The sequence below is a fragment of the Sylvia atricapilla genome, chromosome 4 (genome assembly GCF_009819655.1).
Source record: "Sylvia atricapilla isolate bSylAtr1 chromosome 4, bSylAtr1.pri, whole genome shotgun sequence".
Classification (NCBI taxonomy): Eukaryota; Metazoa; Chordata; class Aves; order Passeriformes; family Sylviidae; genus Sylvia; species Sylvia atricapilla.
The window spans coordinates 60,116,830-60,135,408 of NC_089143.1; the positions used below are offsets into that span (position 1 = coordinate 60,116,830).

Genomic DNA, 18,579 nt, shown 5'->3' on the forward strand with positions numbered 1-18,579 from the left:
CCCCTCATGACTAACATTGGTGCACTTATTTTGTGACAGCAGAGCTGTGCTCTGCTCAGCTGTTAACAATAGCTTCGTATGCAAGTGTTTCAGGGCCTTATGGCTTTTTGATATGCCTATGTAACTGCTTTTCTTTCCATTTCCCCTACTATGTGCCAGGTTACAGAAACACTTCCAAGCAGCAGATTCAGAAATAGAAAGAGTTCAAGGCCAGGTTTCACACCTGCAACCTTGCAGTTCTGGGCTGTTTCAGCCCTGAAGACCAGTCTCATTTTAAGTCCAAGGCTTCCTCTAACATCCAGGTTTTCTGTTCAGTAATTCCAAATGAAGTTTACAATTTTTCACATGCGTTTGGGGCTGGAAGGGATGGGGAGGGAAGTAGGGAGAGGGAATATTACTATGTAGCCATTACACGTATCACATTTTACTCTGATAAATTTAATTGAAGGCCACAGTAATTTATGAAAATTAATTTATCAACCAAATTAAGACACTGTGTCACTGCAATCCCCACAGCAAAATCAAGACCAGCTACTCCTATTCACGATGAACATATCATTCATAACTATGCTTCCCTAAAGTACTTCGTAAGTTAGTACAAAGTTTTGAAGGGTGAGGTAGCAAGCCTAATTTTTATTTCTTTTTGAATTCTGGAGAAGAATCTGTTTTCTCAATCACTATAAATACAGTATTTATTAGTTTGCAGCAGCAAATTATTACAAACAGTCCCTATGATTCCAGAGTGGGGGAATAGGACACAAATGCCCTATAAAAAGAACAATGCAATCCCCCTTTGACACCAATGTGCTGTGTCCATGTATGTGCCAAGGAGAAATTTTGGCACCTAGAGGGTATTCAAATAGAATAAGGCATCAGCAGGCCCTGTGGTTTTAGATGTATATTCTGGTTTGTTTAGAAAACAAGTTGTTCTGTAGTTGGACAAAGTGCTACACATGACCCATTTCTTGACTCCAGGTGTGACTTATGCAACTTGTGCTGATTCTCTGCTCATCCTGGATGGACTGCCTTACACAGGACTTTTCTTCCCATATTGCTCTAACAGCCCTGAAAAGTTTTCTAATAATCTCTAAGTCTCTGGCACTGAAATAAATGAATTAAAAAAAAAAAAAAGAATGAAAAGAACAAACAAGAGAAATCCCAAACCTGTTGCATTTGCTACAAGTCAAGAAAGGTACTTAAAAATCTAAATAAAATTGTAAGGGAACAAAATTTTAAATCTGCATTGCCCTCTAGGAGAAACATAAACAGAGATATCCTCTGATACACAGTGACTGCCCAAATGGAAAATAAAGACCCAATGACATGTTTAGAACAGGATAAACAACTCTCAGTTCTAGCTAAGAGTCTTTCTGCATAGAGAGACTGAGAGATAATGAAAAGTCATTTGTCCATAGCTGAGACTGTAAGTCACAGGAGTTTCTGCACTGCTATTCACTTGAAAATTCATTCAGATAGCAAGGGGGAAAGAAGAAAGTAATTTCCCCATGGATATTAAAAAAACCCAAAACAACAAAATAAACAAGAAACCAACAACAACACCACTGCACCCACTAAAGAAAAAAATCCCAAATCTTCATTTAGAAAGCCAGAAAACTCTGAAACTGGTCCTAATGCAAGTCTCAGACAAATCTGCCTTTTGCTGAAATGAGAACTTTGTGTCTAGGCCACATGAGAATGGAGCACAGAGTTAGTTCTCCATTAGGTCGAGTTCGACTTGAGATACTAGGATGTCAAAAAACTTCCGAGTGAAAATTTAGTAACTGTCTTACCACAGAGCAAAGAAGAAAGAAGTTGGAAGAAAAACAGACAGTATCATCTGTGACTTAAGTTGGTCTTTCAGGAAACAAAGATCCTCACTGTAGCAAATATAATCCTTGAATTGTTTGCAAATAGGTTTAATCATCTAATTGCCATGTACAAGGAAGGAAAATCTACGCACTCTCAGAATTCCATGCAGCTAATTACTAGAAGGCAAAATAAAGATTTTTATCAAACGTAATGTGTGTTCTTCAGCTATTATATCTATCAATATTTATATATCTTACAGCCCTTTCTGGGTGGTTGCTGCATACATTTTGTGTGCTGTCAAGAAGCTTCTTGACTGCAAACGTGCTTTTAAAAGAAACCTGGCCTGAACCCTGCATTTCCAATTCAAGCAGTGGATTCTTGAAGCCTGTTAACTCCCTGGAGCAGCTGATAGCTAAAGACTTGTTTCCGCTTTTCTAACAATTTCCTGGTTTGCATAACAATCCTAAAAGAAACACACTCAAGAAGTTTTCTAGCACAGAGAGATTTTGTCTCCAACACAGTTCCAGTTTCAAGGCATAGAGAATATTTATATACAATTATAATAACTTTAAAGATATATTTGCCTACAAATATATTTACATATAAATATGTATCAGCTGCTTGTTTAAAACAAGATTATGATAATTCTGCCATATCCAGGAAATACAAAACACTGGCTTGTGCCTGGTGCTTTACTCATGCCATTGTGAATAAGGGGGGGCGGGGGGGAGGGAAGGGGTTTAATGTTTAATTTCCTGTTAAAAACACACACAGGATAAAATCTTCCAAAGAGCAGTTATAAAACATGCATTTGTTAGCCAAGAAACTAGGTAAATATGGAATGAAGCCCAGGCTCACTTCTATTCCTTCACCCCCTCTCCAAAGAAGAAAGCAACTGAAGGCCAGGGAGCGTTTTTGGAGGCACTGAGCTCTACTCAAGGACTAGATAATTCATGAGCCTGGCTGATCCAGGCAGCCTGCAGGCACTGGGGCAGTGGCTCAGGGCGTGCAGTGATGCAGCTGGGCTCCAGGCACTGCATGTGCACAGCACACGTGCCCCAGAGCCATTGTCCCCAACTACTGACCACTGTCCTGACACAGCTGGCTGCCTCGACAAGGAAAAGAGCCACTAGCACGTGGCCAGCAGCTACCAACAGCCTGAGGACCCTGCTACCTTTGCTAGTGGCTTTACAGACCACAGAGGGTATTTTTTTCAGCAGTTAAAAGCGGAAATGTTATTACCAGATCCCACCGAAATTTCACCTGCAGCAGTTCAGCCTTCACTATGGTTTTACTATGTGCCATGATGTATTAGGCTATTCTGCAGTTCAACCCACTACAACTCCCAGATAAGCACCAAAATTCTGCATGGAATATAACTATCACAGCCTTTAACAATCCTAGCTCTTTGTCAAGATGCCTAAATTAGACAAGAATATGGACTGCATTTAGGCAAAATAGAATCTTTGTAACAGTTTTCAACAGTGACACTGTCTTTTTGGCTCTTAGAGTAAAAACAACCCACCAGTGCTTTCTGTCTGCAGTGTTTGGGCCAAAGTCAGTTCCTCAGTGCCCACCTTGCTCCAAGGAATTGAAGAAGCTGTAGTACTTCTTGTGTCCCGCTAAGATTCACATTCAAAATTAGATGTAAACAGTTCTGAGTGGCTTCAGCTTAGTTTTGTTTTTCAAATGAAGATAAATTTATTATTGCAGACGTAGCTCAAGAGCTTTCTTAGCTTTTGGGAGCATATTATTCAAATTAACACAGCTTAAGCTTTCTAAGCAGATACACCTTAAACATCTTCTCGTCAAGGCATTTAGTTTTACATTTGATGCAAGAAAGAAAGACAGAGATTATGTATCTCGCTGGTGAATCAAATCCAACGGCAGGAATGCTGAGTTTCTTGCTGACTCTTTGCAAAACTGGCTTTGGAACTATAAACAGTCCTGAGTTTATTTCTAAAACCTGCACTTAACAGCTGTCATAGGTATTTGTGTTCTTCCTTATGAAATCAACCATTGTTAACCACCAATTTAGGGACAGCTCACCGGCGAATCTCCTACTACTGCGTGAGTTCAAAACTTTCCTGTTTATTTTCACTTGCCGTAACTGGACTTTGTGCCCTGATCCCATGGCCCCTCATCTGAAAAGACAATTGGCTAAAAACATTATGAGAGAGAAAAGGAACAGGGTGGAGAAAAACTGTAATAAAAAATGAGCCCTGACTTGCCTCTTCAGTACTGTACATACCCCCAAGCAAGGAAATTTCAGGAAAATTATTATGGTTCTGGCCAACAGTCAGAATATATAAGATTTTATATACCCTTTGCCTCACTGTATGTTGCTACTGCAGACCCCATGCAAAAGGAAGACTTCTTTTGTGTTTTTTTTTTCATTTGCTTTTCAGTGGTAAGGCAAGTTGACATGTATTTACTGCTAGTTACAGCAAGGTATTAAAGATTCAAGTGAAGTACTGGTATTCTCCAGTGCAGTGGTGACCTGAGCCTTTAATCCAGATGAATTTAACTGTAAAGTGCATTAGCTCTTCTCATAAAAGATTTGCTTTAATTTTAGTTCTCTCTCCATTTATCTTATGGCTGTGTAATCTTCAGTAGAGGTCAAAGAGATTTCCCCAAAGAAACAGGAGCTGCTTCTTTTTTAGAGGAGAAAAGCATATTTAAGACAGTCCGTCCTACTTTTAAGCATAAGTCACAGGACAGTACTTACTCCCTGCTGTCCCCTCTCTGTAGCTCTCCTTCCTTCTTTGCATGTTCCAAAGCAATTAAACCAGCATGCCTGTGCATCCACACATGTATACAAATGAAACATGAAATGAAAACACCTCCTGGAGATAGGATACACAGCCCATCTGATGCAAGGACTGGAATTATTACTAACATCTTACCATCATCCAACTCCAGGCAGAGATTGTAAACAGCCAGAGGCCTCTTAATACGCTGTCCTTGTCTTCTTGACTGCCTTGGTGGGGCATTTGGAGGAGATACTGTCATAGAGATTGGCTCAGGGAAAGTAGCATCAGGCAGGGTTTTGAAAATCTGCAATCAAGAACACAAAGGGTGTTAATTATTTATCATGAAGAGCAACCTGTGCAATGCAACTGTAAACCATTATCAAACAACATTTGTTTTGGATTTCATTCAAAGCAGACAGGAGCCAAAAAATCCATTCCTTCAAGTTTGGGAGTATGCCGTGGGTTTTTAATGAGTGCTTCTAAAATAAATAAATAAATAGATAGATAAATATAATATGGAAATAACCAAGAGCACTGTCTACACATCAACCAAGCTGCCAATTAGTTAATTCAAATACAAAACATTTGCAGCCACACTTACCAGCTAGGATGGAGGGGAAGGAAAAAATGAAGGATATTGCCTTAGGAACCAGTAACCAAAATGCTTTATAGCTTTATCTAGAACCTGTAATTTTTCCAGAATACCCATTTTAATTTTCAAAGCTTGTGATATCATTATATCAGCCATTTTAATTAAAGAAACACCACACTCTTGAAGAGAGCAAGAGGAAAAATTTGTGGGCAGGGGTTTTTAGTGAGAAATACCATAGTAACAAACCATGTGAGAATTTATTCTGTTAACTATTGCATATTGAGACCATTCTATATTAAATACTGATATTCACAAAGATGCATATAAAAAATATTGCATTTCCTGTCATCATTTTATCTTTTGACTCATGACCATCAGCATATCACCACTCCACACAGAATACCATGCCATTTCTCTCTGAATTAACCACAAGATAGATCCACTGTACCTGATAGCACTTTTACTATAACTGTCACATGAAGGAGGCAGTCCAACAGTGCTGATTTACTGCTAGGACTTATCAGTGTGCTGGCATGCAATTTTTACCAGCAGCCTTCTACAAGAGATCATGGCATGAACTAATTGGCTTCATACGTATTTCAGCAAAGACAAAGCAGCGGATAAAAAAACCCCACAAACAGAAGCTGTGTAAGAAAACTCCTGTGTCTCTACAGCACCCCTCAGCAATGCAACACAGGGATATAACCAGATACAATCAAACAGTGTATGATGTTCTTGCACTCTGCAACTTTGTAATATTTAATACAAGGATACCTGGCAAAGGGAAGAGCTGTAATCAATATTTGAAGGGGAAGCTTTTTATGAAGTCGAGATTCATGCAGAAACTATAAGGGACAACACAGACAACATATTTTTGGATAAAAACAGCACGTGTCAAGTGCAGTGTGACACTAAAACCCAGACAGGTGAGAAATAATGCCATAAGCATCCTGTAGTAAGGCACTCAAAACACCATGTTAAAAGTACTAGAAACCCTAAATGCTTGCTAATCCTGAATATTAACATGTAGGAAGAAGATGACCCAAGATTTCAAGTATGCATTGACTTACAGCCATTTAATCATCACTTTTGCACTGGCAGGTAAAAGACTGTGCTGGTACAAAATAATCAAGAGAGGCTATATTCCACGAAAACAGTGGAGAAATGGTCATATTCCCAAAACTGGGCAGCAGTGGGCCAGAAGCCCATGTTTGGTGTGCATAAGAAAGCCCCAGTGGAAACGTTACCTTCCTTCCCAGTAAGTGAATCTTGCCATGGGGGAAGTAAAAATGCTGTAATTTGAAGTTCCCCATCCCAGCGTTAGGAAAACTGTCTTGCCCTCCTTCACATTCCTAGGAATGAGGGACTATGAGAGAGTGCCAAAACGGCAACTCTCTAAAAACAAAATGCTTACAAAGAGAGGAAGCTGCCCAACCAGGTTCTCCCCAGTACAGACACAGCAGCACTCTCAGGCAGTGACAAAGCTCCAGTTGTGCTCAGAGTTCTAAAGCCATTTCTTAAAACATGATGCAATATATAATAGCGAAATCTAACATGCACCTCTGTGGCACTTGGCTAACAGTACCACACTGCCCCCTTATGTGTAAATACAAGGCTAGATCGAGCAGGTTTAGGGATAAATATTTGCTTCTGAAAAATTCAAAGGTACCAAAACTTCAAATGCCATCTTTTCCAAGGACTAAGCGTTGCATTTGGGCAAACAATTCCCTTCCAAGAGGTTTCAGCATGTTGTTTACTATGTCACATTCCACAGCTGTGTTTATTTCTACAGCCTTATCCATGGATCTCTGCTGAAATTAGTGTTGGTGAGAAGAACAAGTATTTCTCAGGAGTACTTCATAAGAGATGAGCTTTCTTGTATGCTTCTAGGTGACTTGCACAAGGTTGCAGTGAAATTCTTCGGTGTTATTTACTTGCCTCTCACAAATATTGCAATATACTCTTCCAAAATTGATGGCATGAGAAACTAAGAGTCACAAAGGCAAAAGACAAAAAGATCTTCTACTCTTTTAAGCAGTTCATAGTTGTGTTCATCCCTGCTTTGGTGTCTTTTTTAGTCTTTATAGTAGGAAAATAAACTCCAGCCCAGGTCTAACTAGATATTTTTCAGCAGCAGCAATCTCATTCCGCTGCAGGCCAAAGCCTCAGTTCATACTACAGGTTTGCAAAGGATAGCATCTGAAAAGCAAGCAGGACATCAACCTTCACCTTCAGAAGTGCACATTCTGCTTATCTTTCTTGCTTTACTTTCACTTAAATAGGCAAATGCTTGGATCACGGCTTGGATATTAGTCTGCTGCACTGACAGAAGCACTGTTAGGTCTGCCTGACAATGAGGGGATGGAGACCTGCTTTATTTAAGCTGTGTGGAGAAAAGTTGGTTTTGGTTTTATTCAGATTTGCTTCTGACCTTATTAACTATTTAAACATCACTGAAGTCCAAACGTTTCATGGCTAATCAAAGAAGCCAGCTGTGGTGACCTGTTGTCAGAAGCACAATGCATGCATACAGAGGACTGAATTCAACATCACACACACACACAGTAGGAGCACCTGAAATGGCCCCAGCATCGCCGTGTGCTGGCTGACTTGCACAAAAGCATGAGACCACAGGTGAGCAAGTTCAGGAGCACTGTCCTGCACTACAAGCAGTTGCCATCAGACAGCATGGCAAGGCAACCGCACATATCCAATTGGAGGGAAACTCTCCCAAGGAGGAACAGATTGCAATGTGCTATTTAAGAGATTATTTACTACTCAAAAAAACATGGTCCCTTAAGGTCAGATCTACCACTATCACTCATCCAGACTGCAGAAGTCACTACAGCTTAGACTAATTCCTGTAATAAAGACAAGAGTGAAGTAGGCTTCTTGAATTACGTCATTCTAAAAGTGATAAAAATATACTAAGCCAACCTCTAAGTTTAAAGATTTCACAGTCCCATCCCATGTTAACATGGTTTTTGAGACTGTGGCCAAACTGCACAAGATTTATAGACTATCAGTTCTCTACTATTTAGATCTCAAAAGCACTGGCAACCTGCTATTTACCTACCTGGGAGTAAACTCTGAAGTTAGCTGTAACAATTTACACTCGGGAGAACACTAATACATATATAGCATTCAAAATTTTAATCCAGCAACAAATCCCTGTTAGTCAGTCCAAGTTAGTCCACTATTGTAAATGGTTCTTTAGGTCTTATCTTATAAGAAAGGAGAATTTCAAAGTGCACACCGAATGAACCAGAGGATGAATCTCTGAATCTCCAAACCTGCAGTGTAAAAGTTACAACAAAAACTATGAAACTGTGGTGGAGTAATTTCAAACTCTGCTAAGCCTGACCTATTTCTCTCTATGTAGGAGTATAAAATGGATGCTTTACAAGGCTAAACAAACCACAAACCATCTTGGGCATACTGCACTAATAACAGCTCTGTCTAGAGCAGTGAGCCCAAGATCATCCCTACATATAACCATTCCAATTCCTAAATCTGTGTCCCACAAAGTCTATGGCAGCATTTCTTGAGAGTAATGAGCCAAATTAAACATATTATCGTACTGTATTCTACCAGCAGATCCACATGGCAGCAGCCCAAGGAATTTTGCCAGATTCCCCTTAATCTGCAACAACAGTGTTGGACTCTAGATCCTGAGCTCTTACGAGAGCCGATTTTAGGTATTCAAAAAAACCCATGGCTGGGAGGATTTCACTTGGCCTATTCCACAAGTTCATGACTAGATGTATAGCTGTACATGGAAATGTAGATTAGATTCTGCTGCTACAAGAGAATACTGATCTGTTTGTTCTGGTCTCAAGCAGAACTAATTAATGAATTTCAGTATGTTTGCCAGGAATCACTTTAGGAAAAGACCCAGACATCAGGTCATCTCTGTCTGCTTTGTTTCACTGGGGTAATTAAAATTTCCTCTAAAAATCAGTGGGAAGCAAACAGCAAGGACAGAGTGGGATGAAAAAGAGAGGAGAAAAAAATGGAGGCTTAGTAATTGAGCTCATGAGGATAAACTTTAAAAAAACCACCTTAAAGCTGTGCCATGATTTTGCTGCAAGACAAAACCCGTATCACTCTCATAACACCAACCACCCAGAACATGCATCCATCTCCTTGGAATACACAAAAACAAACCAGAGCACCAGAAGTCACTGTGGAAGGCAAAGGAGGTTAGAACATGCAAGGTCATTCCAAATTCTCTGGAATCCCCCTAGTGGGATAGGCTCCACTGCTACATTCACACGTTGTAGATGAGAGTATTTCTCAAGACAAGAACAATATCAACTTGATTTGACATTGTTAAATAAAAGACACAAAGACTGACAGTTCCACTAATGTTCATTGAATAATATAAACCACCATCCAGCTATGGCACATGTACTGCTCCCTCTTTACACATTTTATCCCAATTACTCCTTGCATTTCCATGACAACTGGCCGTAATACATGCTGATCAAAGAGTATTTTATAAATTAGCAGTTAATGGATAGTGCAAGAGGACCTTATCACCATGGTGTTTCCTTGACTTAGTTTCTTTTCATCGTAATGCAAGCCAAATTCAGGTTAAACCCACCAATCTGCACAAAACCAAAAATCATATGTTTACATAAGAGACAAAAACACTAAAAAAAAGACCTTTGTGGTTCACAGTGTGCTCTTACTTAGATAAATTTTCAAAATTTTTTTCCTCTTAGGATAATGAAGACAATGGTCATACCTTGCTTTATTTGCCTTTTCTGAAACCAAGACAATGATGTCCTTTATGTCAAACTACAATTTTACTGTAGATATAAGCTCTTCAGAAATTGTAAGGTGAAAATAAGCATCCTAAAACACTACTACAGTAGCTCAGCCACTAATTATAACCACTAACCACTAATTGTACACTAATTGTAATCCATTTTTTAACAGTAAAACCCACATTCAATAACATGAAAAGTTCTAGGGTTTTTATTCCCTGTTTGAAGGGATTACAGAAGTTAATTGGAGTTATTAAAAGTTTAATCATAATAGAAGTTACAAAATATCAACTTCTAGAGAGCTAGGACAAAAGTTTTATTTCAAAACTGATTTCTGCACCAATTCTAACAATTTTATAGAACCTCCAGAGTACTGAGAGCTTTTAAAAAAGATCCTTTGCTATTTGTAGCCTCTTACTAGCTCGTATTTTTCCTTTACTATGAACAATGTTAGATCAACATGCTTCATTCCTGGTTTTAGTCAAAATGATCTATTTCTTTTTCTTGTTCACAAACACATTTCAATAAATAAAAACTACATGCACTAGGAATTCTTGATATCTAAACAGAATCTGTGTTCAGTGTGCAAAATGTGATTAAAGTTGATTACTTCTAAAATTCATATTCTATAGTTTAAAAACATTTACAAAATTCTCCAAGAAAAATTATTAACAACTTCATCAGAATTCTTAAATAACTCACCTCCCAAAGGTTATCATCGTGTTCACTCTAGTACAGGTGTGCCTGCCTCAAATTAGCTATCCCGACTTTTGCACTTGAACATTTATATACTGTAAAATATGATTTGCTGTGCACTGCTTTCTGTGAGATTGCACAAGATGCAGATTTTCTGAGGCTTTGGATTTTGAGGCTTGAATTGCACTACAAACCACAAAAAACCTTTATACATTATTGTGGGGGTGGGGGGTAGAATCAGACCCAGAACTCAGAACTACCTGTGGCTCAGTCTCTAGAGGGCCACCAACCAGAAAGCATCAATAATGCTCTTGATGCTCCTGGCACACACTGTTGAATTACAGTGCAGCATTGGATGCAGCCTGGAAAGTAACCAGGTATAAGTCAAAATCAGAGAAACAGGAAACATCTTTGGCTGTGAGCCAAACCACAAAGCTCTCTAAATAAATAAATCAGACTTGAATCCATCCAAGACAACCTCTTCTTCATTGCAAAGATATCATTCGCCCAGCCCATCTGCCTGGCAGCCAGACCACCCCTAACTAAATGAAACATTGCTTATAGGGATTTGTGGACACTGTGAGTCTCAATCTCTTTCTGATTGGAGTATCTGCTATCTTCTCTTCTTTAACAAGAACAACTACAGATCTGGACAATCTGCAAACTATGAGAGTGACAAAAGATCCCAGAGAACTTTCAGACAGATCTCATGTATCAGTAGACTCTAATAGCCACTCATTTGCCCTGATTGCCTTGAACTGTGTAGTTCAAGTTTTGAGACATAATGAAGAAACTAAAAAGCCTGCAAAACACAACACTACAGTCTGGAGGACATCTGTGAATGAGGAAAAAAAAAAAAAAAAAAAAAAAAAAAGGAAACTGTACCAAGGTTAAAAACGCATGTCCTTTGATCACTCGCGAGTTATGAGTTTGTTGAGTCAGCCTTTCTAAAAGTAGCACTCCTGATACAAAGACTGCAGCTTCCACCATATCACATAGCACTCCACCTTTTAACAATTCATGAGAAGAATGCTCCTGATGGCAGCCCATGCACTGCTATCAACCAATCCCTGTGAGCCATCGAGGGAAAGGAGAGAGTTAACCACACACCAGGCTGGGAATACCTCCACGTTTCTCCACTGCACCAGCAGGAACAGCAGGCTCACCTTCCCTCCTGTGCTCACCTACTCTAACTCACACCAAGGAGAGTATTCTAAAAAGGTTATCCTTCCCTGTCACACATAATGGCTATGTGTATCTTGTTTAGTCACAGGAACGACCTAAAATAGCAGAGAAATGCCTTAAAATTAAAAGATTGAATAGCTGATCTAATTACCTTGATTTCTAAAACGTGAGACACTTCTCGAAGGGAAATAATGCAGGAGGAGAATGTTTGCATGTATTTGCTCTTACAGAGAGTGTGAGATGTCCTAAGAAGATGAAAGATGGCACTTGGAAACCTAAGTCAAGACCCAGCAAAATATACACACAAAACCACCATATATATATATATATATATATATATGCATCTATTTTACTGCAGATTTTATGAACAGATAATATAATTACAGTATAAAAAACCCACATTTGACCCCTTACCACACTGTCATGGAGCAAAGCATTAGAATGAAATGACAAGATCTTCAAGATCATTGCAAATTACATGGTTTCAACTGTAGCCAACCACGCAGCCCTGCCAGCATTTTTCTTTTCACAGATATCCTTGCTGCTATTACAAGGATTTATGGATTTATTTTATCATTGCTTTTTCAAGTATTTTCTGCTCATTGTTTTTGTTAAAATACCTTGCATCATGACTATAGGCTCTTTGGAAGGAAAGAACACGCTGTTCTATTGTATGTCTAAATGAAACAATGATGCCTTATTAATGCAAATAGCATGCACTTGAAAATATTGGAAATAAAAGTATTATCACCTGACTGCTACGTATTTTTAATACAACAATCTGTTTAATGGTTTGCAATACACTAACCCTTCTGGTAAGGCAAAAGCTTACTAGAATTCTAAAGAATACATACAAAAAACATTACATCACACAGTTTCTACATAAGAATTTACTTTTTAAACTTTTAAGAAGTGCAACAACTTTCCCCCTCTTCGTGTCCCTTGCAATATTTTATAGGATATTTTCTTTTACTAACAAGATTTTATATAAGAACATCCATTTTAGCAGTCTCCATAAGGATTTCTCCCTCGCCTCCTCCTCTATACATGCAAGCACAGCACCCTAGACTGAAGTAAATATTAACCAGCTGAACTCCACTCCTTTGTCATCCTTTCTCTTTAAACATTGCTTGTGGGCAGCAGAGGACGAGATCTCTATCACTTTGAAATTTTGTGTGAAGTAGAGGGAAGTTTCCCCAAATTAACTGTAAATAAAGTGGGCAAACCAAGAAGTCAGAATTCCATGTACTATTTCTATGTGCCATGCATTTGTAGTACAGAAGGCCTCTTCCACCCCTGAGATCATGACTTCTGTTCTGATTTTCTGTATTAATACAATACAATTTTTCACAGTGCATGTTTTGTTTCTTTTGAACCAGTCTAGCAGCAAAGCAATCCAGGTATTGATCCAGACTGCTTCTAATATCATCAACTGCAGTCACAAACGTGAGTAGAGATTTGATATTCAGTCTTCTTACTACACACAGACCACATTTAGAAAACTGGACTCTTTTAAACAAACAAACAAAAAAGTATTTGCAGCCAATTTACTACCACATGTGTGTGTCTCACATGGAAGGGCTTGATGCTATCCACAGGGCAAAGAAAGGATTTAAAGAGTTTGCTCCCACTACAGAAGAGCAAAAGAGCTGCTCTGAGTCCTATCAGAGTTTCTTTGTTGTGTCTGTTGCCCTTTCTGCTTGAGACTCAGCCAATGATTAAGGCATGTAATTAGAATTAAGTTCAGGAACAGTTTCAATGACACTTCTGATTAGTTACCTGCTTGAAGTTAAGCAGTACTGCATACCCTCCTGAATACCCTCACGTGTCTGCACCACAAACTCTGAGCTAATGGAGATATTTTCATGTCATTTTTTCCCCCTCCAAGTCCAATGTTTGTTGACTTGAGAAACATTCAGCTTGTGGAGGTTTCAAATTACTGCACCACAGCAAACCAGCGTAATTACACTGCGTTGCTTCTTGGTCCTCCTTTGCAGCCAAAGACAAAGCAACAGGAAAGCTGAAACAAGCCCACTTTAGCATTTATCATGTGTCCCCTTCAGTGGGCCTTCAAAAGATCTGTTCCGTTGCCAAAAAACAGCCCTAAGTTTACGTGGTGGTGTGGCATTCCACCCTAAAGCCTTTACCTGCAACAGAACTCCTGGATTGCCGAGGGGAGACTGTGCTGCTTCATGCTCTAAAACAAACAACTGACTTCACCCGCTTCCATTCCTCCTGTCTCACGAATATTGCATGTATTATGCCCTGTAATATGTCTTAAGACAAGATTTTTCAAGGATTACTACATGAGGTTGATGTTGGCTTAAGAGCTCAGCAGTATTAAAGTATTCTCTTCCCTTTTTAGCTTAAAAAAGAAATCATGAAAGCGCCCAAAGTATGAAAAAAAAAATCTATTTCATTTAAAAAAATCCACTTAAAACTGTTTTGAACAAATCAAAGCTAAGCCAAAGACATTTTGCCTAAAATATGTAAAATCTTTCCCCTTTATAGAAAGATTGATAGAGAAAAGGTATCTGCCCTACATATAGGAACTACTGAGCTTTTCAGCATGAGCGTCTTTGAGATAATTTTGCCCATAGGTTGTTTGAATTTAAGAAAAAGGTATCTTTTACAAAGCCTATTCCCTTTCCTCAGATTCTGGCCTTCCAGCATCCAGAAGGAACTTCTGTCTAGCCCCTCGCTTCTTTCCTTCTAAATTTCGTTGACTGTAATTTTCATCTTCTTTCTGTTTTTATCATCTTGCTATTTGTACTCACTATTCTTTCCTCCCCCATACACTGGTTTAAATATTCCAGTCCCACTGAGATTTTTATTCCAACCTCCTCCCTCATCTTCTTTCATTTCTTAGACTTTTTTTATCCTGTTGCCTTTTTTTTTTTTCTTCTTAAAATAATGTGCAGGGAATTGAGAAACCAAAATGGCTCACATTACCACTGAGGCATCTCTAAATGGCAAACAAATAAGCCCTTTGAATAGTGACATTCACTCCAACAAGATGCCAAAACATTATAACAAACAGCAAGATAAACATGTGTGTGCTCTTCATGCTGCTGTGCCATGGACCACCCTTCTTCCTCACCACAAGTCAGAGAAAAGGCCAGAAGAGCCAAAATGTCCAAGATTTCCAATCTGTTAAGCCCATGGGAAGAAAAATTAATTGAAAGCCTTGAAACTCATTTGGAGGAGGCAGAGAAGAGAAATCAAACTCTTTTTTTGGGGGGAGCCAAGTTGACTAAAACTTGTCTTTAGAAGATTACCTAAAGGCCAAGACTGTTCCAGGCACTGTGCAAGCACAGCTGCAGCCAGCTCCTGAGCTTGTTACCTTAAAGCACAATAAACATAATGATGAGACACAAACATGAATTTCTTGGTGCTTCTTTAGTGAAAGGAAAGATACAGGACACAAAATCTGGCCATCCTTTCCCTGTAGCCGTAGGACAGAAGCAAAGCAAGACATTTTACAGGTCTAATTATGCTGTGGATTGTCCTTGCTTCCACAGCAGGTGGTTCTGAGGGTCCTGAGTAAAATATCTCAGCTTGGGTGTAGTTTTCGTACTTTTCTTTCAAAGCAGAGATCTTCTTGTGCAGCTCGCCTTCTGAGTGGGCATTGTGAAATAATCTGCCTGGCAGACACTTGTCTAGAACTAACAAAAGCTAAACAATTCCATCCCTGATGCTCTTCTGCCCCTTCCTACTCTTAACCATTGTGCAATAAAATGCCATCTGAGCAGCACATCAGGCTGTATGGTCTAGTTTCAGTGTTCCAGTCCCAGCATTTTGCAAAACATCCCCTCCTCAACACACTGTACTTGGTTCACAGACACGGATGGAATGTACATATGCAGCCTGTAAACAAAGTGGAAGTGGTACTGACTGGTTTCTAGCCAGCAGGAAATATATGTACATATCAACAAAGCTTAAAAAAAACCCAAAACCAAACAAAACCAGCTTATTCCTTAAGCATGATACTGTTATCTTAGGGCAAGTCATTGTGTTTAGGTTTCCAGACATTTAATTGCATAGAAATTCTCTGATCAGAACCCAGCAAAGTGATGATACTGGAATGACTGAACCAGGATTTCAAAGCCAGTTACCCAATTATGTCTCCTCCTAAAAATGAAGAGTGATTCTTGTTCAAGTAAAGCTATCCACAAAAGACACAATGGACATTGATGGAATTTTAAAATATTAGAGGAATCCTAACCATTTTTTTACCATTTTGCCTCCCAGGTTACTGTATTTATACCAGAAACACTGATGGCTACTGCTTCTACAGTTGGACTATTTCTTGGTCATTTCCTTTGCTGCAGGGGAAAAGAAATGCCTGGAGTACCAGAGCTGGAAATTACATATGCACCGAGTGTGAAGGGTCAGTGCACCTCCATCTTGACTCCGTCACCCTCCTACAATTCAAAATTTTACTTCTATCAGCAGAAGCTGCTAAAAATTAGCAGAGTCAGAGTAGTGGCTGAACCAAATATTTTGAAATATTTTAATCCACAGCCAGTGACTTTTCCTAGGACTTCACTAGGGCTATAAATATCTAATGCAAGACTCTCAGAAAGTCTGAAATCCACAGAAATTTAAAATAACAATATAAATTGAACATTAGACTGGCAATGACCTTGCTTGCCTTTAAAAGTAGGTCCTTGGTCTGCCCTAAACACAGAAAGGTCACTTGTAAAAGCAGCATACTCAGTCTGACTATAAATTTTTTGCAATGCCTCAACACACCTCTCCATTGCCTTTGTTATAAATACAGAGGTCACACTTGGGGCTGCCTTCCATTTTGGAAGCAGATGTAGCGGGGGAGAGGTTGCTGCAGGCAGACCACTGATGGCAAGTTCACTGTTAGAAATGGCAGTGAAATGACAGAAAACCCTTAAAAAAATTATACCCTTCTATTTCTAAAGAAGGCATAAAACCAAGAAATTATGGAAAATGATGCAGTATTATATTGATGTACTTTCCATTCCTCGCTTCTCTGCATTTTCAGAGGAGTAGGGAAAGGCCACTAATGTTTCAAATGTAAAACTGATGTCCAGTTTTTAAAGACATGTGACTGAGCTGGCATAAGAACGGGATGGTGCTAATCTGTGGTGATTTGAATAAACACAACTCAACCTCCACATGTTATTAAAACACCCTGTCTCTGCTTGCTCTCTCTCGACTTTCTTTAATTTGTGCGGTCACCTCAATAGCTTTAAAATCATGAGCTCAACTGCAAAGTTTACTTTCATTTCTAAGATCCAAAATTAATACCATGGCTTACAGCTCTTGGAATATTTATTGCTTAGAACTTGAGCCACATGTGCAGCCCAGTATTTTTCCAGCAGAAGAACAATACCATATCTGCTCAGTGTGCGTGTGAGGACAGCATTACACCCAAAGTCAACTAAGCCAACAAAACCCACCATGTGGACACAGCTATGCCAACAGCAGCTTTGCCCAGCCTGTATCAATCAGAGAGGGAGCATAATTACGTTGTCAGAAAAACCTGAGACATATATTATTTAGAGTAGATAACACTTGACTTAAATAGCCAATTTCAACACTCTTAACCTTTAAAGGAAAAAGGAATTTCAATGCTCAGAGTTCTTAAGAAAGGAGAGAGGAAAAAGCACACCTTGGGATTTTTGCAAAGAACTTCTTTTTTTGACAGTAAGAGTTAGAGAGATGCTGTCCATCTCTCAGTACAAAGTACCTTAAATACCCAGTTACAGAAGTCAGGTTAGACACAGGGACTCCCAAAGGAGTACCCAAATAAGGAGACAAGTACAAGACTTTTTTAGTATTTATATTTTTAATTCCAGATCCCAGATTCCATGCAATGATATCCTGGACTGTACCTTGTACCTGTGAAGCGCTTTAGTAATTGGCAACTTTAGTAACAGCATCAACAACGACTTCTATTTTCAGTACTACCTCAAATACAAAGGCTTAAAATAACACACATTCAGCTGAAAACAAAGGAAGTGTTAATACCTGGCATCCTCCTAAATGCTTTTTACACATAAAACTTAAGAGTACAGCAAAGTCTTCCTTTTTACTCTGGGAACTCTGAGATAAAATGAAGATACAAAGCAATGAATTCAGACTCTGGTCAAAGTACATGATGGAAGAGCTAAAAACTGAGCCTGAGCTTTCTCTTTTCCGGTTTTGTATCATTTTTGCTCAGAAAAAAAGCAAATGCAAATATCATAATGCAAATCTACTGGTGTACTATACACACAGAAGCACTGCCAGGAAACATGCATTCCAAAATGTCAGTTCACCTATGAACAGCAATTATTATTAAGGATAAATAACCAAAAGCGTACAGCGTATAGAGAACATTCTTTAAAATTAAACTATTAGTTTAATGTCATGCCTAATTCCACGCTTAACCCCATTAAGAATAGCAGATGGTTTCAGACAATGCTCAGAAATGTGAAAACGTAGCAAAACTCACCTTCTCGTGATTTTCTATCAGGATTTCAACGACAATATTCTGAAACTTCAGGTCCATGATGGCTGCTACAGTTTCTTCCTGTGGCCTCATTAAGGTTGGTCCAAATACTACCCCTAGGTTTGCCACGGTCATTAGATTCCTCTTGGCATGCTTTGAAACACTTTTTGAAAAGAATTGAAGGAAAAAACAGGAAATGGGTTATGAAAAATTTCCATTACTGTTGGAAACTGCAGTCTACAAATGAAAACATTACATTTCCCTAATCTATGTTTTAGAAGTCTGTTTTGTGCAGTTTGTTCA

At 38.9% G+C, this 18,579-nt stretch overlaps 1 protein-coding gene across 1 annotated transcript in view; it reads right to left on the bottom strand.

Annotated features, from left to right (window-relative positions):
- Positions 1–18,579, bottom strand: part of ARHGAP10 (Rho GTPase activating protein 10) — a 138,395-nt gene that overhangs the window by 30,794 nt on the left and 89,022 nt on the right. The window contains exons 18-19 of the mRNA XM_066318066.1: positions 18,280–18,439; positions 4,716–4,866 (exon numbers count right to left, since the gene is read on the bottom strand). Of these exons, the coding sequence (XP_066174163.1) occupies positions 4,716–4,866; positions 18,280–18,439 (311 nt within the window). The remainder of the gene's footprint in view (positions 1–4,715; positions 4,867–18,279; positions 18,440–18,579) is intronic.